Source organism: Portunus trituberculatus, chromosome 41 (genome assembly GCF_017591435.1).
Source record: "Portunus trituberculatus isolate SZX2019 chromosome 41, ASM1759143v1, whole genome shotgun sequence".
Classification (NCBI taxonomy): Eukaryota; Metazoa; Arthropoda; class Malacostraca; order Decapoda; family Portunidae; genus Portunus; species Portunus trituberculatus.
This window is the reverse complement of record NC_059295.1, coordinates 6,859,862-6,882,987: the sequence shown is the minus strand read 5'-3', so window position 1 is coordinate 6,882,987 and position 23,126 is coordinate 6,859,862. Positions and strand designations below refer to the sequence as shown.

The 23,126-nt window shown below is 38.7% G+C and overlaps 1 protein-coding gene across 1 annotated transcript in view; it reads left to right on the top strand.

Moving 5' to 3' along the window:
• The first annotated feature begins 7,855 nt into the window (after nt 1–7,855).
• Nucleotides 7,856–23,126, top strand: part of LOC123516821 (eukaryotic translation initiation factor 3 subunit A-like) — a 29,401-nt gene continuing 14,130 nt past the window's right edge. The window contains exons 1-8 of the mRNA XM_045276529.1: nt 7,856–8,027; nt 12,643–12,839; nt 18,852–19,025; nt 20,593–20,718; nt 21,143–21,283; nt 21,609–21,861; nt 22,052–22,232; nt 22,974–23,119. Coding sequence (XP_045132464.1) covers nt 7,979–8,027; nt 12,643–12,839; nt 18,852–19,025; nt 20,593–20,718; nt 21,143–21,283; nt 21,609–21,861; nt 22,052–22,232; nt 22,974–23,119 — 1,267 coding nt within the window. The 5' untranslated portion in view covers nt 7,856–7,978. The remainder of the gene's footprint in view (nt 8,028–12,642; nt 12,840–18,851; nt 19,026–20,592; nt 20,719–21,142; nt 21,284–21,608; nt 21,862–22,051; nt 22,233–22,973; nt 23,120–23,126) is intronic.

The following is a 23,126-nucleotide window of genomic DNA, read 5'->3' as shown; positions in this document are numbered from 1 at the left end:
CCCTATTGACCATGGTACAATAACGAGACAGGTAGACGCACAAGAGTCTTGAACTCACAGCCCTACTGGTAAGTCTTCTGAAACGCTGTTTCTGTGACGTCATCCACTCGCCTAGCCAGCTCTGATCGCGATAGTCTGCTACTCAATAAATCATGAATAATTAATATAAAACTTTTTTCTTTTCATGATCCATTAGTTATTAAATATGATACACATTAGTGATTGAATGTTGATGATATTTCATAGCGATAGACAAGATATTGTACGGATAAAGACATGTCAGATAGCCTAGTAGATGTGGCTCAAAAACATTGTTAGTGGATTTTTCAAGCCATATACATTATGCATAATTGCATAATGCACATTGATTTCCTCTGATCCTCTTCGCCTTCATGTACCTTCGTCGTCTTCCTCAGCACCTCACTGTTCTCTCTACATATAAAACTACAAGAGGCCAAAGGCTAATGCATGTATGAGTCTAAAGGCGATCCACACTATACAGGGACGGTCACATTCTGTTTACGGTGCTGTCACATACTAAATGCATTTCAGTGGGGACCGTAAGTCATTAAAATGCATGTGATATGAATGGACCGTGAGTGTATCCAATCCATTCCTTTAGCTTGGATCGGCCCTAAACTATTCACATTTCATATAGGTACTTTATTCTTGAGTGTAAACCCATGGTACAATAACGAGAGACATCAAAAGTTGTTGTACCATGGTACAGTCAGTAGCCTGTAAGGCTGGCATAGCCTGTAAATTATGGACTAGGTCTAGGCTACTAGTAGAACTAATTTCGTTCATTAGGCATAAGCAGATTATACAATTTCTAATTTGGAGTGTTGAAACTGATCAGATTTATCCAGTAAATCTAAGTTTCCTTACCTGTATTTTCTGCAGAAAGGCCACTTCCATTATCGTGTCCACGAAATAGCAGATTTTGATCAGGGACTGCCTCAGTTTTTAGATCCCTCCAACTCCATGGAACTGGGAAACCTAATAACTCATATTTCAAATTGCGCTTAATTTGGGCGGAACTAAAATGTTGCTCACAAATCACGGCATTATTTACGTTTACTGTGTCAGCACGATAGCATTTTTGGAGCCACTGTCTCTCGATGGTCTTGTTCTTAGGGAATTTATAATATTTAAAATTACTAGACACTGCACAAGGTCTAGCTTTGCCCATACTAACAATAAGAAATTAATATTAAGGCACATGAAACATACAATCCAAGATCAAATTCTGCCACACATGTACACTCACTCGAAGATATGGAGTTGTTTACACGACCGGATGACGTCACTGAGTCAGCTGGTGGTTCCAATAATGTTCTCGTGCGTCTACCTATCAAAAAGTTATTGTACCATGCTATTGACTCAGCCCTGACTACATGACCAATGAGTTCGTTCCACTCATCAACCACTGTTTGAAACCAGTTTCTTCCCATTTCTCTCCTAAAACTGAATTTTTCAAGGTTAAACCCATTATATCTGGTTCTGTCCTCGCTACTGATCCTAAGAACTTCGTTCATGTCTCCTTTGTTAAAACCCTTATACCACTTGAATACTTCTATTAGGTTTCCTCTTAACCTTTCAAATTCTAACTACCGTCGTGACTTCTGGCATCTATCCAAAAACGTCTCCAAGAACTTCACTTCTTCATCTTCCCCTCTTTTATTTCATCCAGATGGCACCACTGCCATGTCTTCTGTCACTAAAGCTGAACTCTTCTCTCAAACCTGTGCTTACAACTCCAGCTTGGATGATTCTAGGCTTGTCTCTCCCTCTCCTCCTCCCTCTGACTATTTCATGTCTACAATTAGAATTCTTCGTAATGATATTTTCCATTCCCTCGCAAGCCTAAACCCTCAGAAGGCTTATGGACCTGATGGGGTCCCTCCTATTGTTCTCAAAACCTGTGCTTCCGTGCTTGTACCTTGCCTGGCCAAACTCTTTCAACTTTGTCTATCAACTTCTACCTTTCCTTCTTGCTTTAAGTTTGTCTACATTCAGCCTTTTCCCTAAAAAGGGTGACCGTTCTAATTCCTCAAACTACCGTCCTATAGCTTCAATCTCTTGCTTGTCTAAAGTTTTTTAATCTATCCTGTATATGATCGTCAGTATGGCTTCCGTCAAGATCGCTCTACTGGTGATCTTTTGGCTTTCCTTACTGAGCCTGGGTCATCCTCTTTTTGAGATTTCAGTGAAGCTTTTGCTGTCGTGTTAGACATATCAAAAACTTTTGATAGAGTCTGGCACAAAGCTTTGATTTCCAAACTGCCCTCCTACGGTTTCTATCCTTCTCTCTGCAACTTTATCTCAAGTTTCCTTTCCGACCGTTCTATTGCTGCTGTGGTAGACGGCCACTGTTCTTCTCCTAAATCTATTAATAGTGGTGTTCCTCAGGGTTCTGTCCTGTCACCCACTCTCTTTCTATTATTCATTAATGACCTTCTTAACCAAACTTCTTGCCCTATCCACTCCTACGCTGATGATACCACCCTACATCTTTCCACGTCCTTTCAGAGACGACCAACCCTTCAGGAAGTCAACAGATCACGCAGGGACGCCACAGAACGCCTGACTTCTGATCTTTCTAAGATTTCCGATTAGGGCAGAGAAAATCTAGTAATTTTCAATTCCTCAAAAACTCAGTTCCTCCATATATCAACTCGACACAACCTTCCAGACAACTATCCCCTCTTCTTCAGTGACATTCAACTGTCTCTCTCTTCCATACTGAATATCCTCGATCTGTCCTTTACTCATAATCTAAATTGGAAACTTCACATCTCATCTCTTGCTAAAACAGCTTCTATGAAGTTAGGCGTTCTGAGGCGTCTCCAGTTTTTCTTGCCCCTCCAACTGCTAACTCTGTACAAGGGCCTTATCCGTCCCTGTATGGAGTACTCTTCGCATGTTTGGGGGTTCACTCACAGTTTTATTAGATAGGGTGGAATCAAAAGCTTTTCGTCTCATCAACTCCCTCCTCTGACTGACTGTCTTCAGCCTCTTTCTCACCGCCGAAATGTTGCATCTCTTTCTATCTTTTACCGCTATTTTCATGCTAAATGTTCTATTGATCTTGCTAACTGCATGCCTCCCCTTCTCCTGTGGCCTCACTGCACAAGGCTTTCTTCTTCCTCTCATCCTTATTCTGTCCAACCCTCTAATACAAGAGTTAACCAGTACTCTCAATCATTCATACCTTTCACTGATAAACTCTGGAACTCAATTCCTGCTTCTGTATTTCCAACTTCCTACGACTTGTGTTCATTTAAGAGGTTGGTATTGAGGCATTTGCCCCCTAATTTTCGCTGACACTTTTCTTTCCTGCAGAGAACCAGCACCCAAGAGGGCCTTTTTTTTTTTTTTTTTACTTTATTTAATTTATTTATTTATATATATTATTTTTTTTTTTTGCTCTTGGCTGGCCCTCTATCCTACATACAAAAAAAAAAAAAAATCTACGTCTCATTAAGGAATGTAGTTTGAGTTTCATCAGTCTCGTTTCATAGGGAATATCCTTCATTCCCTGTATCTTTTTAGATATCCTTCTTTGCACCGACTCCAATAGAGCTATATCCTTCCTATAATGTGGGGACCAGAACTGTACCACATATTATATAGTCAAAATGTGGTCTGACCAGCGCCAAGTATAATTTCAGTATTACTTCGGGACTTCTGCTTTTAACACTTCTCAAAATAAACCCCAGTACCCTATTCGCCTTATTCCTGGCCTCAATACATTGCTTCCTTGAACCGAGATTGGAGCTAACTATGACTTGTCAGAATGTCATTTGATCGCAATTGTGCATAGCCTTTTTAAGATTAGATTGTGGTAGACACTCCTTTTTTTCCTTTTACTTAGCCAGGGACGTATCCACATGCATTTTCTTTTCTGCTGAATCTTCCGGTACGCTAAAAGAAGAGCAACCCCGTACCGCTTCAGCATCGCCACTGGAGGAAGACATTTTGTCGGATACCGTAGCTGTTTACATTTACTTCAGTCGCTTGCGAAATTTCCCCTCCATGCGAAAATATCCCCTGGGTTTCATAACCCTCTGTTATCTTTGCTGAAACTCGTAGGTAGAATGATCTTTGGGGCTGATATCCTAGCCAGATTAAGCACGATCATCAATTGTCATTATGAATGCATGTAACTTACCGTCAGTGGTCTTATAATGTATTATTTATTGAATGTTTGAAGCCTCCAAATAGCTCCGACAGGTACAGTTTCGCACGACACTGACCATCACGCACTTTCACTTTTTGAAATAAATACAGCGAGTTTCACATTTCTTTTGGTAGGCCAGAGAAAAGGATGATTCATGCTGCTCCAGAAAAATTTTCAGTGAAAAATGTTATCTGTTTACTAGTTTATTGGTAAAAATCGGCCAGCCCTTCACCTCCGATAGGACGATGCTTATGTCTGCCCCGAAAGTCTCACTTAAATGTCGTGTCTTAATTATTTCATAACACATAGTGACCGTGCCACCAATTAGGTTATTGAAAAAATTTAAGTGCATATTATTAAGAAAGATAAGCTAACACAAAATTCCAGTTCACATAAGAAAGATGTTCCTTCATCTTTGTGTATTTCCACTCTTCATCTTTGTGTATATGCCAATATATCAATATGGAGAATTCATCAGCTTCTGACTATAACTAGGGGAAGAAGAGATAAACTAGAAGCTAGACACACTGGAAACATATTGTAGAAAGATATGGCACTGAGGAAAAGGTAAGAAAACATCTGAATCAATGTGTATATTATATGTTGGCATGAAGGTTCCTTAATACATTGAGAAGATAGTCAGATAGAAGTAAAGTAATTGAAGAGAGGTGTATCACTAATTATATGTCATCAGCTCCCCACTTAATAGTGTGAAGGTTAAAATCACCAAGGAATATTACTTCCCTATCATTTCCAAAATAAATGATGAAGCCAGTAAGACTAGCATTGTTAGCTATGAAGATCTGTAGACAACCACAACATAAACCTTGAAGACGGCAAGAAAAGTAACATGAACATTCAGCCACCTCATGTTTCATAACTAATCCTGTAGTATCAGTTGTGGATATTACCAAGAGTTAGGAATAGAAGGCCATGTTTGTTATTGCAAAAGTAGCAGTATTATTGTTAAGAAGGCCATTAATGTAGTGTATTTTGTTAAAGCAAACAATTAACAATAGCAAGAGCACAGTGAAGAATTAGACATGAATTCTTTTAGAAATGGAAGTTAGGTATAAAAAAAAGTCTGTCCGTTTTGATTATCTCAGAGCAAACCGTGTGTTCGGTTGGCAACTCTGCCTCACCTCTGCTCTCGCTCAGCCCCGCTGAGACGCAGATTCATTAACAAACATTTATATTTATTCACTTTACTCAGTAACGACACAAACATTTATATTTATTCACTTTACTCAGTAACGAGACAATCTGCGCCTCAGCGGGGCTGAGCGAGAGCAGAGGTGAGGCAGGGTTGCCAACCAAACATACGGTTTGCTCTGAGATAATCAAAACGGACAGACTATAGAGGAATTTGCTTGTTGAAAAGGTAGGCCTCCTATAATGCATGGATGGGGTGGGGAGGATAGACCCATTGGAGTGAGGTAGATTGATCCTGAACAGGTAGGGACATCCTTTAACCATCCATTGGTTACAGACTCAGAAGTAAAGATAGTTATCATCTGACAGTGACAGACCTAAGATTGGCTAATCTCACGTGAAGGACGGTTCTCAGGATTGCAAGGAAGAAAGGCATCAATTTTCCCTTCACATGTTAATACTACTGCACCAAGAAAGTCAAAATATTTGTGTCAATATGATAGATTCATTCTTCTGTCGAGATATTTCAAAAGAAATTTGTTTTGTAGCCTAGCTTTTTTTTTTTTTTTTTTTTTATCAAATATGGAAGTGGAAGGAGCCTTATGACTCGAGGATGTTTAGTCCTCTTTGCTCAGATCGACTGCGTATCATATTTTGCATTATTGCATGTTTATTTGGGGTAAGTCTATGTTTTCCTTCCAGCTAAAGTTGTAAGAGACCTAATTCTACTGATGTGTGTTACCACGATCACTATGTGTTATGAAATAAATATGATACACGACATTTAAGTGAGACTCTTGGAGCGGACATGAGCATCATCCCATCTGAGCTGAAGGGCTGGCCGATTTTTACCAATAAACTAGTAAACATGCAGTGAACATTTCTCACTGAAAATTTTCCTGGAGCAGCATGAGTCATCCTTTTCTCTAGGCTACTAAAAGAAATGTAAAACTCGCTGCATTTATTTTAAAAAGTGAAAGTGCGTGATGGTCAGTGTCGTGCGAAACTGTGCCTGCCGGAGCTATTTGAAGGCTTCAAGTATTCAATAAATAATACATTATATATAAGACCACTGACGATGTGTTATATACGCTTATAATGACAATTGATGATCGTGCTTACTCTGGCTAGGATATCAGGCCTATAGATCCTTCTATCTACGAGTTTCAGCAAAGATAACAGAGGGGTGTGAAACCCAGAGAATATTTTCGCATGGAGAGAGAATTTCTCACGCGACACTGCCAAGACGCCAACTAAAGTCGATACTTTCCAGTCGCTATGTGTGACGTTTTCCGAGTAGAAGGGCTCAGTCGATACTTTTAGCGACTTGCAATTTCGGTCGCAAATTGGCACGTGTGAACTCGCAGGTATATGTAAACACCATAAAGGTTTCCCGCCACTCGTCCAACAAGAAGCAGGCAGAGTTGCCAACTCATAATTTGAAAGGTCGCTGTATCCACCCCTTAAAAACACTAAAAAAGCGCTAAATTTCGTAAAGTTCTGTAGCATCCTTAATAATGGTCCATTCATTTAACATTTATTGCTGAAAAATATGTAGCGTCACGCGTCTTTCTTTACCCATCCCTGAAACCCTGTCTATGAGAGATGCCACTGTCAGTCCGTCTCAGTAGTTGCCATGTCAGGAAAAGTGTGTCATTATTTCCAATATTACAAAATATACAGCCAGAAAAGTGTAGTCTCGTCTGCGAAATTACTAATGATAACAGTACCTCAATAGTATTTAATTCAACTAGCATTTCAGACTGGAATAGCAGCAATACACACAACTGTGTATCTTGGACACGAATCTGACGAGTGGTCGACATGATTTCTTTGATTTTATTTTATTGAAAAAATAAAGCCTTACACATCTATAAAATCATCAGTATCACGTAATTGAATCTCCATTGTTTGTTGAAAATGCAAACATCAAGCGTTTGGATACTGATATCACATGATAGAAAAAGAGTGTACATGATGGAGAGGAAAATACATACTGAAATTAATTATATGGCGCTAAACTTGGAGCTAAAAAAAAAAAAAAAAAAAAATATATATATATATATATATATATATATATATATATATATATATATATATATATATATATATATATATATATATATATAAGGAGCTAAATAGAAAAGATCAGCGCTAAATAACTTTTAAAAGCGCTAGATTTAGCTTTAAAGTGCTAAGTTGGCAGCACTGGAAGCAGGGATCAAAACATTTTCCATGGAAATTATATTGTAATTGCAAGTAACTTTAATTAGTAAAATAATAAAAAAATATTATCTAGGGTATTTTCAACGTAAGATCCTCTAAGCCAAACTGATTTTACAAAGTGAAGAACAAAGAAGGAACTCAATCAAGTAAAAAAAAAAAATACGTAAAATGTTAATTGTACATCAAATTATCGTATGAAATTTATATTATATATATAAGCATAGATGTCAAACAACGTTTTAAGTAAATGCATATTACTTTCAGCTTTATATTAATGACAACGCATGACGTCACTTCCTTTCCCGGGGAAGTGAGAGACATCGTGTGGCCGGCGGGAGGCTGAGGCCACATATTTCACTCCCACTGCCTACTGTGGTTAACTTTTCTTTGTGTGGGTGATGCTATAGAAGAACCAAGATGTCGCGATCGTACCAGAGACCGGAGAATGCCCTTAAGCGGGCCAGTGGTGAGTGTAAAACAGTGAAGGGTGGGAGGGAGCCATGTTTACGTCTGGCCAGCTGGGGACACGAGGAGGTGGTCGTCATAACTGTGGCTATTTGCGCTGATGCTGGCCGTATGCCATTTGGGGTGACTCTTTTCGGACGTTAAATGATTGCACACGACTTTTGTATGTCTTAATTATTTTCCTTCGGGTAGTGATGAGGTTATGCAAGTGTCTGCAACAAAAGCAAATTTGCTGCGTCTTGTACTCACCTGCTGTAAATGAGGAATTGGTTATTTTGTAGCTATAATTCTCGTAATGTGCAACTCATAACACTCCCATAGAAAATTTTTCAGGAATAACACACACTTCATCATAGACTGACATGAGCATTACATTAAAACCCACCTTGTCCACTCTAATGCTTGAGAACATGATACCTAAACAGGGAAACGTTCGTTTCAGTTGAATCACAGGGTTGTAACTACTCAGTGGAGGTAGGCAAATTATATAAGGTTACTAAGGTGACATGGTGTTGCACATCTGGCAATGTGAAAGCACCTTGTAAATGCAGTGGTTATTCAGGAGGTTACCAACTGGACTTCCGAGATTCATTCTCATAATCATCCAACACAACCTGGGAAAGAACAGCAAGGCGAGATGGCAGCTGAACTGAAGAAGAAATCAAAGACTGATATTTTTCGTCCAGCTGCAGGGAATCGGGTAAAGACAGCCTGCTTAATTTTTACATTTACACCAACAGTTCATTTCTTAATAAAACTATTTTTCTGGTAGATTTTTACCTGTTTTGAATGAATGCACTGTTTCCTTTACAGATCAGTATTTTTTAATACCCTTTCCTTCCCTTATGAATGGCCGCCACCGCTGGTAGTGCCACCCTTTTTTCACTTATCTACTTAACCAAAACTAAGCTAACCCTAAATTTAACCTAACCTACCTTAAACTAGCTAGCCTAAACTAAACCAGACTAACCGTACCTAACTTTATTTTTTTTTATATTTATATGTATATATTTTTTTTATGCTATGGCCTTTAGTGCCTGTAGGAACACTTGAAGAGTATGTATGGGAAGTGCTGTTTAGCTTCCATCCATTAGTGGTGCAGGAAGTTTTATTTATAGTGGTACCCATATTAAGGTCCATATCACCTCCCAAGTGCATCTTTGGTGCAACCACCTAGAACCTGGGTATCATGGTGACCTGTTGGTAACCACTCGACAAATGGCGAAGTTTCAAGGTGGTACATGGTGGAATTCAAACCTACACGTGGATGTCTGCCCAATCCCATGCTCATCACCTTATCCACTACACCACTGCCTCCCTTGTGACCTAACTTAACCTAGTTGAGGCAACATGCACCATCATTATGTCTTCCTCAGAACAAAATTAACCTTATCTAACACAACTAAACTCATCTAACAACAGCAAACTAGTGTAACCTGACTAGCAACACTTAAGAAATTAGTATAAAATCACTACCTTATTTATTTTCATAACATCTAGCGATACAATGTATATAATTGAAGCGATACACTGCCCGTTCAGACATCTTCCATAGACTGATTCAAATGATGTTGCTTCTCTCCACAAACCACTCTAATTGGTTAGATTTATTCTGTATTTTTATTGGCAGTTCTGCATTGTCAAACAAAAGAACCAATCGCTGCCATTCATTTCACGTGTGTGCAAATAATGTGACAATATGCACACACGAACAAACACACCTAATGGCGTTCCTCAGTTCCCGGAAATTTATCATATAGGTGGGTGTTGCTTGCTCTCCCCCCAAAAAAGTGATAAATTTCTTAAGATTTTTATCAACATGATAAGTTACTCAGAATAAAAAGCTCTAGAAGATGAGAAGGGTAACAAAAGCCATGTTGCTGTTGGTGTAAGAGTATAATAATACCAACAGCCCTTGACCATGATGTCTCGTCACCATGGCCCTGTGTTAACAAGGACAGCCCCACCATCACAGGCTCAATTTTGTTATATTTGAGTCAATCTAAACTGGTCATTTAGGTGTGGCTCTATGCTTCACTGGGATTCCCCCACTTTAGCCACTTCATATATCATGGGCTTGCCTTCTTTCTCCAATCCCAACCCATCTCCTTACCCTGTCTCTGTCTTTCTCACCCTCTTTGTTATCCGTCTTTCTCTTCCTCTATATCTACATGAATTAATGTACATATTTCCAAAGTTATTCTGAATTCATTCTAATTTTAGTTTCACATCACAGTTTGTTGATGTAAAAATCAATGTGCGTCTTCTGTATGAAAGTTTCCCACCTTCTGAAATGTGACACATGAGCATTGGAGTGTAATCTTGCCAATCCCTCCACCTGATCTGACTCACCAGTCTGTCCTGACCTGCCCTCACACATGATTCCTTGACCACCAGTCTGTCCTGACCTGCCCTCACACATGATTCCTTGACAGATTGCCAGGACTGGTATTTTGGCATTCAGCAGTTTTTCATGGTTCAGCTTTTTTTTTTACTGAAGCATCCCAAGATAGTTGAGTTGTTAGGTCTGTTTGCTTTTGATACCTCTCCATAAGCAACTACCCAATGATAGCAGATATGGACTTGTTTCAATAAAGAACAAGGGTACTTTTTTTTTATACCATGTGGGCTTTCCACGGGAATTTATGGGGTAAAGGAGATACTTTTTGATATCCCTCCTATCTCAAACCCCACCCGCTAGGAAACTGTTAGCCCGAGTGAGGAATCCCAACCCTTGGACCATGGGCAGGATTCGAACCTGTGCGCTTGGAGACCCCTTGGACCCCAAAGCACGCATGGTTCCAAACGAAAGAAACATGCTACATACATAAGATTATGGCTGACAAAATCATCTCTTGGAATAATGTAGTCAACATTTATTTTTGATTGTATAATGATAATAGGCTGGTTGTGATGGTAAACTAGGCTTGAAACAAATGCTTAGACATCGAACAGGATGTGTGAGGCAGCCAGTGTGAAAGGGGCGCGTGGTGAGAAGAGCAGGACAAGGTTGCAGCTGCCTCACGCGATGATATGCATATGATTATTATCCTTTATTATTACAGCTATCAGTGACAGCTGTGGTTCTTTATCATTGTATTGGTTGCTTTATTACATCTTGATGTTTCTGTTTCTAAATCTCGTTAATTTATGCCTGTAAGGACGATACTTCTGAAAATGATAGAGCAACAAACGTGACACCCCTTCTCCTCCATGTCCACCCAAACACTGGGTCTGTGACTCATTGCCAGCAACTCCAGCCTCCTGCTGATGACTAGGATGCCAAAGGGTGAAATTTATCGAGAGAAAGATATTCATATAAAATCTTATATGTTGAAATAAGCAATGTATGATGCATAATTTTTTTCCGCATGACTCAGGCGATGACGCAAGAGTGCGGGGCATTTAAAAATGGCTTCCTGGGAGAAATGACATTTCATCTTTGCAAATGAACATCACCGAACGATAATTTAGAATATTATGGACTGAATTAACGAATAATCACAAAATGGATATTTTATCAATGGTAAAAAAGCCTATGCCCCCCTTAAGTGACTCGCTTCATTCTCTCACTCACTAAATTGTACAGTCCTTCTTCAAGAAATAAGCTTCACTTACTTTCATTCTCTAGTCATTAGACATTTATTCTAGGTGATAAATTGATAATTTTCATACTGCAAAAGAAAACATAGGATGTGTTATGAAGGAAACAATGGGGCACTGTAGAGTGCATGCATTCATTTAATTTCCTCACCCAATGAGAGGTGAGAATGGAGATGCCCCACACATTGTGAGACAAGAATGGAAATGATTCACCTTGTAGGAGGAGCTTAGGTTTTTAAACTTCTTGAATAGAGTATAGTATGTTTCCTGGCTGTCCTTTGTAAGGTTGTCAGTTGCTACCCTATGAAACTTTCACAATCATCCTTCAAGGGGGTTCTTAAGAACAGCCATTATGTAGATATATATACCTTTAATATTTATGGAATGATCTCTTAATAGCAGTGTTGATGCCTTGACCGCATCAAATTTGCACAACAAATCAACCACCCCTCTTTTTCAAATGGTTAGAAAGGACAACAGGTTGGTAGGATCATGTACACACAGGGAAGCTAAAAAGTTGGTTGTGTGTATTTCTCAGGTTTTATTTTTGTCCTTTTATAGTTTTGTGTCTCAAGTATGATAATCAAGTAAATATCATATGAGAAAAAGGCCTCCAACATTTGGAGTAGGATATTAAAAGAAAAAGTTGTGGACAAAAGATATCTTTGAATTCTGAAATGAAAGTAGTGACATTCAATTTCCCTACAGGTAAAAATAATGCCTTTTATTTTAAAACTGTAGTCAGGTTTAAGTTCTCAGGTTTACATTGGAAGTTTTGAACTAGGTATCCTAGTGACTTATTTATCCCAAATGTAGTCAGGTTTAAGTTCTCAGGTTTACATTGGAAGCTTTGAACGAAAATTGTTATGACCACACAATTGAAAATTGCATTGTGAATATGTATTAGTATGTAATTACTCTGTATTTTCTGCTGTACACTTGAAATATTTAGGCCACTTGTCTTTGGTCATCACTGTCGTGTGTACTATAACATGCTTATTTACATGTTACAGAATTCATTGATGTTGGGAAACCCAACAGGGCCCTCGAGGTCCTTTATGAGGTCATCAAGCGTGGCAAAATGCGCAACACCTACTCAGAGAAGTTGTTGGAGCCCATTATGTTCAAGTATTTGGAGCTGTGTGTTGACCTCAAGAAGTCTCACCTGGCCAAGGAAGGGTTGTACCAGTATAGGAACATTTTTCAGAGTGTAAGTATTATTTGTTATTGTTAAACTAGCACATATGAATAGATGGATGAAAAATTCCTCAGGTAATGATATTCCTTATTTCTATAGTTAGAACATCACATTAAGTAAGGGAAACTACACACACTGACACATCACACTGTGGCAGCACTGCACTGCCACACAGCTACATCACTGGATGTAAGGACAAAACACACACACACACACACACAGTATTGGCACCAATACTTTTTCTCATTTATTTAAACGACATGCCAGAAGGAGTGAACAGCTACATAAATCTGTTTGCGGACAATGGGAAACTGTACAGAGTTATAAAACAAAAAGAGGATTGTGAAATACTGCAAGACCTAAATAAGATCTGGGAATGGAGTAAAAAGTGGGAGATGGAATTCAATGTGGACAAAAGCCATGTCATGGAAATGGGAAAGAGTGAAAGATGACCAGTTGGAATCTATAAGATGGGAGATGGAGTAGAACTGGAGAAAGTAAAAAAAGGAAAAGGATTTGGGAGTGACGATGGAAGAAAATAATCAACTGGCAAGCCATATTGATAGAATTTTCAGAGAGACATATAATTTGCTAAGGAATATTGGAATAGCATTTCACTACATGGACAAAGAAATGATGAAGAAACTGATAAGTACTATAATAAGACCCAGATTGGAATATGCAGGAGTAGTGTGGACCCCTCACAAAAAGAAACACATAAGGAAGCTGGAGAGACTACAAAAAATGGCTACAAGAATGGTCCCAGAACTTGAAGGGATGACATATGAGGAGAGACTAAAGGCTATGGATCTTCCAACATTGGAGCAGAGAAGGGAGAGAGGGGATCTCATACAAGTTTATAAATTGATAAACGGAATGGACCAAGTGGACAATGAGTATCTGATCCTATGAGAAGAATATGCCAGTCAAAGCACAAGATCGCATAGTAAGAAGCTGAGGAAGGGAAGATGTGTAAAAGATATTAAAAAGTATAGTTTCCCGCAAAGATGTGTTGAGACGTGGAACAGTTTGAATGAAGAAGTAGTGTCTGCAAAGATTGTGCATATTTTAAAGTAAGATTGGATAAGTGTAGATATGGAGACGAGGCCACACGAGCATAAAGCCCAGGCCCTGTAAAACTACAACTAGGTAAATACACACACGTGTGTGTGTGTGTGTGTGTGTGTGTGTGTGTGTGTGTGTGTGTGTGTGTGTAATTCACCTCGGTCGCCTGCTGGTCACCTAGCCAGTCTTCCCCATTACGGAGCGAGCTCAGAGCTCATAAACCATTCTTCGGGTAGGACTGAGACCACAACACACTCCACACACTGGGAAAGCGAGGCCACAACCCCTCGAGTTACATCCCGTACCTATTTACTGTTAGGTGAACAGGGGCTACACATTAAGAGGCTTGCCCATTTGCCTTGCCGCGCCGGGATTCGAACCCGCCCTCTCGACAGAGTCGAGCATGCAAACCACTACACTACACGGTGTGTGTGTGTGTGTGTGTGTGTGTGTGTGTGTGTGTGTGTGTGTGTGTGTGTGTGTGTGTGTGTGTGTGTGTGTGACCAAGATCATATGAGACAGACATTCACACTGTGCTCTGTTCTGATATTATTTCAAGCCATTAAGAATAACTTTTGCCTAGAGTGTTAACTAAAGGTTGTTTTAGTACTGTCCCGTGTAGGTGGCAGGGTTAAGATGTCAATGACATGGAAAAAGGAGCAAGAAACAAAGTGAGATCCAAAATGGACGAAGGCAGGGAGTGTTTGTTTGCACTCAGTGGTAGAGTTGAATTTCCTAAACATGATTTCTCAGGCTTCAGACTGAAAGACAGGTTTGATGACCGAAACACTAGAGAGAGTCTATTGAGGAAGAGGGTCATATACCTGGAGGACCTAGTGAAAGAACTAATGGCTAGGCTAAAATTCATGGGAAAGGACAGTGAGATCATGAAGGCAAACACTGAAGTGCTGAAGAAAAACTATGATGACCTGAAGAACAAAGTTTGTGCTAATGAAAAGAAAATGGAAGATGATGAAGATCATTTGAGGAAAATAAGTGAAAAGCAAAGTCATTGGAAGATGGACCAAGATCAGCAGGAAGTAGTTTTAAAAAGATTATAGAAAAAATGGCTAAGGGAAGGGAACAGGAGATTGCCAAAACAGTAGTAAAGGTAATTAAGGAGATGGAAAATTTGGTTAGGGATACTGTGAAAAAGAAAAAGTTTTGTTGTCTTTGGATTAAATGAAAAAGTTTTGCCAATTAGACATGAAAGAGAAGAATATGAGAAAAACCAGGCTGAGAAAGTGGTGAGAGGTGAAGAATGATGAAGAAGAAGGCAAGAGATCGAGCAAAGAAATTGAAGAAGTTTAAACTGGGAAAATAAAAGGAGGGAAACCATGTCCATTAAAGATTAGAATAAGATTGCTAGCAGATGCTGAGGAAATCCTGGCAGGCTCTTGGAGACTGGGAAGGAAAGTAGTGTGTAAAAATGTATGGTTGAGATGCAATCTAAATGAAGATGAAAGACCTAATCTCAGGCAGCTATGGGAAACAGTCAAAGAAAAAAATCTTAAACAAACAGTAGAAGAGAGGATGCTACTACTGGAAGGTCAAAGACTGAGACTGAGGAAGTGGTACACAAGGAAGGTGAACAAAAGGGAAATAAGTATCATTATGAAAGAGGAAGAGTATTAAAAGTTGCATACACAAAGGTAAATGGTATATTAATGGCAAAAATAATTGAATGATTATTTAAGAGAAAACAACCTTGACATCATGGGATTAATTGACACAAAATTGTATGGAGGACTTGAAGCATTGGATATTGGGGAAAATTGCTACAATATATGGAAGAAGAATAGAGGAAAAAAAAAAAAAAAAAAAGTGATATTACTTATAAAGGAAGAGCTGCAGGTAGATGAAATAGCTTATGGAGAAGGGAGTGCTGAAGTGCTGCAAACACGAGTATGAATTCAAGGAGAAAGAAAAAGGAACTCTGCCATTGTTTATGTCCTGTGTAGAACAAACTCGAGGAAATGAAGAATATGGGAACATGTTTAATGATACCAGAAAATGTTTACAGAGACTATTTGAAAAGAGTAAAATCATAACTATGATGGGTGACTTTAATTGCAAGGAAATGGTAATCCTTTACTGCTTCAGGATGTGTCTGCAAGATGTATCTCTGATCATTCACTCAAAGGTTTAAAATATTGTAGTTGTGCCAAAGTTCTTCCCTTTCTAAGTGCAAAAAAACATGCATGATCGCATAGCTTTTTGTAAGAAATATAAGGATTGGACCCTAGAAGACTGGGACCAAGTCTTGTGGAGTGAAGGGTCAACATTTGTGGTCTTGTCGGGCTGCAGATCCAAGCGTGTTAGGTGCCCCAGAGGGTTTGACCCCAATGACCCACGCTATACAACTAATGTGGTAAAACATGCTCCAGGTGTTATAGTGTGGGGTTGCTTTGCACTTGGTGGAATTGGCAATTTAGTGTTTCTTGAAAAAATGAGAGTATAAATCAGCACAGTTATTTCAAGTTATTGTGTGATAACGTGCCTGAAAGTTTTGAAAAGTATAACACTAGTTGGTTTATGCAAGATGGAGCTCCTGCTCACATGGCTCAGTCTGTTACCCAGTGGTTAGAAGGCTGGTGTAAACTACTTAAAAAAGTGGCCCAGGAATTCACCAGACCTGAAACCCATAGAGCACATGTGGCATATCTTTAAAAAGCAGCTTCAGGATCGTGATTCACCAGACCTGAATTCCATAGAGCACATGTGGCATATTAAAAACCTGCTTCAGGGTCATGACACTTTGACTGTAGCAAAGCTAAAAATAGAAATACAGTATATTTGGGACAATATTATTCCCAATCATATAGAAAAACTGGCAAGAAGCATCATTTGGAGATTTTGCGGCACCTAAACCAAAATCCATCCATCATTTGTAGACTGTCATCAAGCTCAAAGGAAAATCTCTTGGCAAATAAGGTATGTCATGTACCATTTAAATGTATACTGTATTTAAAGGTCACAGTTGTTTACATCTGGCGCCCAAACTTTATGGTGCGACTGTAGATAAAAGTAAAAGCAAGAGAAATGAGTGAGTGGTTAAAATAGCAAGGCCAGCCTTGGACAGCTCAGTAGCTTCTTTGAGGGAGTTATGGAGGCAGATGACATTGAAGTAAAGTGGGCCAGCTTCATGGAAATATACAGTAAGGGAATAAAGGAATGGGTACCCAAGAGGGCAATGCTGAATACATAGATCAAAGAGTGGTACAATAAGAAATATGCTATAGCCAGACTGGAGAGGGAGAAAGCATGGAGCAAGTGAAGGAAAAATAAATTTGACCTGTGGACCAATTATATATTTAAAAGGAATGTTTACGTTACATTTCATCGAATTGAGCAAAGAAACTATGAAGTAGATATTGTGAACAAATGTAAAGACCAACCAAAACTATTCTTCAGATATATCAACAGTAAGATGAAGCACAAAGAAGATACCAGTTGAGTAAAGGTGGAAGGAGAAACAATTGAAGATCCAAAAGAGTTGGCTAAAGTGTTTAATGAATACTTCCACTCTGTGTTCACTAAAGAAAATGAGTTCAAGGCAGAAAGGATAAGTACAGTAAATAGGATAGGTTTGGAGGAAGTCAAAACAACAGTAGAGGAAATACAGAATAATTTGGATAAACTGGTAGTAAGGAAAGCAATGAGAGATGATGGGATATCAAACTGGGTTTTAAAAGAATGCAGCTCACAACTAGCTAAGATGATCCACAATATCATCAGCACCACCTTGTTGGAAGGAACTTTACCCAAGGAATGGAAACAGGCAGATATTATCCCAATCTTCAAGGTCAGGAACAAGGAAGACCCATTAAATTATCAACCAGTATCACTGACAAGTGTGGTAGTCAAAATTTGCAAGAGAATAATCAAGAACAGGTGGGTGAAATTCCTGGAAGAGAACATAGTGATAACGGAGAAACAATTTGGGTTCCAGGAAGGGAGATCCTGTACAACTAATCGTTAATTTTTTTCTCAAGAGTAATGGATATTTTGAATGAGAGATGGATTAGCTGATTGCATATACTTGGATCTTAAAAAAGATTTTGACAAATTACCATACAAAAGGTTAATATGGAAATTGAAAGGTATTGGAGGACTGGGAGGATAATTTTTAAGGTGGATGACTGACTTTTTGACAGCTAGAGAAATGAGGACAGTTGTCAGAGATGGAAAGTCAAATTGGAGATAAGTAATAAGTGGAGTACTGCAAGGCTCATTACTATCACCAATCATGTTTACTGTTTATGTTAACGACATGCCGGAAGGAGTAACTAGCTACATAATTCTCTTTGCTGATGATGCAAAGATCATGAGGAGAGTCTCAAATCAGGAGGACTGTGAAGCACTAAATCAAGACTTATTGAAAATACATGAATGGTCATTGAAATGGAACATGGAGTTTAATGCTAAGAAATGTAGTATGATGGAGTTTGGAAGGAGTGCTAGGAGAACAAAAGGTACTTATTACCTGGGAAAATGAAGAAACTAATAAAAGGACAGAAGAAAAGGACCTGGGAGGAAGCATTTCCAACAGTATGTTTGAAAAGCATACTAACAAGATCACAGGAGAAACCTATAATCTACAGTACTTAGAAATATCAGAACAGTATGTATAGCAGTGTGGAATAAACTTGATGAAACGGAGTGTGCAAAGGCCATACATAAATTTGAGCAAAATTTTGATAGAAATGGATCATGAGAACTTGGATCACTTCAGCTATTGCATTCTGTGCATCATCTCATTTGATGATATGATGGCATTACACTTCTCTCTCTCTCTCTCTCTCTCTCTCTCTCTCTCTCTCTCTCTCTCTCTCTCTCTCTCTCTCTCTCTCTCTCCCACACTTGTATCTAATGCACTGGTAAATTTGGTAAATACCATGTTCTTGATGGGTACACAGTTGATTTATGATTTCTAATGAAACTTGTTACTTTTTATAGGTGAACGTGTCCTCCTTGGAAACTGTGGTGCGTCATTACCTGTCCCTAGCTGATGAGCGGACAGAGGCCGCACGCAAGGAGAGCCATCAAGCTGTGGTGGACATTGATGACTTGGACAATCTGGCTACCCCTGAGGAGATTCTTCTCTCTGCAGTCTCTGGGGAAGATGCTCAGGTAACTTTTGATAAGGAATTAGTTGAGTGACAAAAGTACCTCTGCAAGTTGATTTTTTTTTTTTTTTTTTTTTTTTTTTTTTTTTCCCAGGCAAGACTAACTTTTCATCCAGTAGGTACTTATCAGCATTTTTATCCTTATGGCAGGCACTTCTTAAGCTTACTTATGCTACTTTGGTCTGTAAATCATGGGTGTTCCCGTGGCCTATTTCTGTTTCAGTGATGTTATGTATGCCATATGTACTCCAAAATTATCTGTTCTGTTTTTTTTTTTATTTTATTTTATTTTATTTTATTTTATTTTATTTTTATTTTATTTATTTTTTTTTTTTTTTGCTTTATGACATGGCTTATAGTTTCCTCAGTATTTTGCTACTCTTGAAATATGATCCAATACCAATATAGACTTTTTCAGTTGGGCCATGAATGCAGTGCTCAACATAATATTGGACTGACTTGGCTGAGTTAATCCAGTATTATGGCAAAAAAGAAGGAACCTTAAGAGAATTGAATTTTCAAGCCATATTATTGAACTGCCCAATGTTGTGTAGTGAGTCTGTCTTATAAACCCACTATTACCAATGATGGTTGGTTGCCCTTGAGATCCCAGTGAGGAAGGTTGTATGCCACAAGTTCTCCAAGTGTGCCCTTCTCTTGACACCCATTGCCCCTTCATCTAAATTATCCAATGTTGTTATTATGGGCTCTGGCAAGGATTTATCACAGGAAACTATTGCCCAGATCATAGCCATGAGGAAAAGTGGCTGCACAATTAAACAAATAGCTAAATAAGTTGGGGTATTCCACTGGTGTATGGCACTGGGTTGCTAGGTTTAACTAGGATGTCACAGCACAACCACTCCTACTCAGAAAGAAAAGCTTTGGAGAAAACATCAGACTGGAAAAAAAGGGCCTAGACAGTCACAAAATGTCAGATTTCAATTTGATGTTTTATGATTGCCTGGGCTCTTTTTTCCAGTCTTAGGTTTCCTGCCAGGCCTTTGTTTCTGAGGAGTGGTGGTGCTGCCATGCCAGTTAAACCTGGCAACCCAGCACCATACACTACAACAGCATACCCCAACTTGTTCAGCTATTTTTCCTCATGGCTATGAACTGGGCAATAGTTTCCTGTGATAAATCCCTACCAGAGCCCATTATAACAACACCAGATAATTAAGGAAAAGGGGCTCTTGAGGTCAAGAGAAGGGCACACTCAAAGCACTCACAGTGTACATCCTTCCTCATCAGGATCTTAAGGGTAACTGATCAGCATTGGTAACTATGGGTTTATAAGTTTCATCCACTATGTTGCTACATCGAGTGGCTCAATAACAATGCATGAGAATTTAATGTCTTTAGGATTTATTATTTTTTTTTTCTCTTTTTTTTCATAACAATTTAGCAATTCAGCTTGGTCAGTCCAATAATATGTTGAGCAGTATAGTTTGTTGTAATGTCTTTTTGTAATTCGTTTCGAAGAGTCTTTCATGATGGATTTTGTTTCACTTCAGTTTATGCATAGCAACACAATCACCCTGGCATTACATTACTCCTTTTCATTTCATCAGGACCGAAGTGATCGAACTATCCTGACTCCTTGGGTCAAGTTCCTGTGGGAGAGTTACCGCCAGTGCCTGGAGCTGCTAAGAACGAACTCCCGTGTGGAACGTTTGTATCATGACATTGCCAAACAAGTGAGTAAATGAAAGTCTTTTCAAGATGTTTTCTTCATCTGTAGCAAGTTTTTTAAGCTTTCTAATGTGAAAATTCAAGAGAAAAGAGTAATGCATAAATATATTTAGTTTTCATCTTATATTGACTATCACTGCTTCGAAGGGAATCTCAGCCTTGTATATAGATAGATTATGGATTAATTTGTGTTATTAAAAGTGACATATCTGCACCTTACCTAAGTGGTCATAACTGGATGATAGAAATTGTTTTGATTTTATATACCAGGCCAACAGTCCCTTTTGGGGTGTCCCCCCTGTTGGCCTGCAGTAGGAATGAAGTCTTGTAATCCACCATACAATATCCTAAGAGTAGAATCACATCACAACTAGCCATGTACATTTCATTTAGACATTTCCAAAATTTACTTACATTTTTACTTTTCAGGCTTTCAAGTTTTGTGAGAAATACAGCCGCAAGACAGAATTCCGCAAGCTGTGTGATAACCTGCGGACTCACTTATCACATATCCAGAAACAGCAGGGTTCAGCCACGGCAGTCAATCTCAACAATCCAGAGACCCAGCAGGTAATGCAAGATTCAAAAGAGTTAAATAGATTAATTTACAATGGTTAAAAAGTATAGGAAATTCATAAATCATAGTTCAGCTTGTTTTCTTGATTATAATTGCAGTATTCAGAATGAAAAATTTTTCATGCACTTTGTACTTCATTCAACATGCTTTCATCTTTGGTCTCAAAAATTCATGATGAATTATTTGTTATTTTATGCCAAACATTATTTTCTTTATTCCCTGTTTGAAGACTGATAATATCAAAATTTATCCAGTGTTGTGCCTCTGATGTCAACATCTGTATTTTGTAAATGCACCAAAAACGACCTTAATTTTAAGATGAACCTGGAGACCCGGTTGGAGCAACTGAATTACGCTATCAAGATGGAACTGTGGCAGGAGGCCTACAAGGCTATAGAAGATATTTCAGACCTCATGAACAAATCCAAGAAGATGCCCAAACCCCATGTCATGGCCTCTTACTACCAGAAACTATCACTGGTCTTCTGGAAAGCTGGCAATATGCTCTTCCATGCAGCTGCACTCTTCAAGCTCTTCCAGCTGCTTAGGGATCAGAAGAAGAATATTACAGGTATTTGGGCTTGAAGTTTGTAAACCATGTGTCGCATTGTAGATTACATTTTTTTTCGTTTTCTTATTTGAATGTGTTTTTTTTTTTTTTTTTTTTTTTTTTTTTTTTAGTGTCGAAGATGAATGGACAAATGATTTTCTCATTATTATTGTTTTATATATTCTTATACATGATTTATCTAATTCAACAGCGGAGGAGGTGGGTAAGCGTGCATCCATTGTGCTCATTGCAACACTTGCTATTCCTCTGCCATCTGCACATCCTGAGTTTGACAGGTTTATTGAAACCGAAAAGTCAGCTTTGGAGAAGATTGACAAGCTGGCCACTCTCCTTTCTCTGCCTAAGCCACCAACCCGAGTCTCTCTTATTCGGTAAGGTTATGTTTTAACAGTTTTAATCAGTTGATCTTTTGAACATGTATTCTTTAGTATTGTGGAGACTCAATACTTTAGCTTAATTCGTTCCAAATGGCTGTTCGAGTATTAACATGTTCGACTACCAATACCTGTGAATAAGGTCATTCGTTCTAACCTTGGGAAAACCTTAAGTTTACAAAAATTTCAATGTAAATATTATAATTTTGATTTTTTACATACCATAAGTGAAGAGTGGTGATGGATAATGTAGAAAAGGAGAGGAGGAGGAGGGAAGTTATTCGTTGGAGGATGAGTGCACCGGTATCTGGTATACCAGAACACCGGTATTTTAGCTCCGGTATTACTGGTATCAGAACAGGACAACTGGCAGCGGCAGGGAGGGAGAGGCCAGAGTTTTGTTTTCGTTCGAGTACCAGATATTTTCACCACTAATAAGCCTCTTTGGTGCCATTGTAAGTTTCTAAATTAAAAGCTACAGACAGAATGCAGGAGAAGAATGGTATTCTCAAGACCATGGCAAGTCAAGTGGTGGAGTGGGGAAGAGAGAGACCAGGAGCCCTTCTTTACAACCACATGTGCAGACATTTGACTACCAGATATTTTTTCGAGTATTAAAACAAACTTTTGCGTTCGACTATTAAGACGTTCAAGTATTGAGTCTCAACTGTACTATCAATTGTGTCTTAACATGACAAAAAAGGAATCTGCATCTCATTAAACTAATGTCTTCTCCAGCGACTTGATCCGGTTCAACGTTGTATCAGCAGTACCTCAGGAGTTGCAAAACCTATACAGACTAATGGAAGTGGAATTTGATCCTCTTAATTTGTGTGTGAGAATGCAGAACAACATAGAATGGATACAGGAGCATCCTGAGCTTGGTTAGTA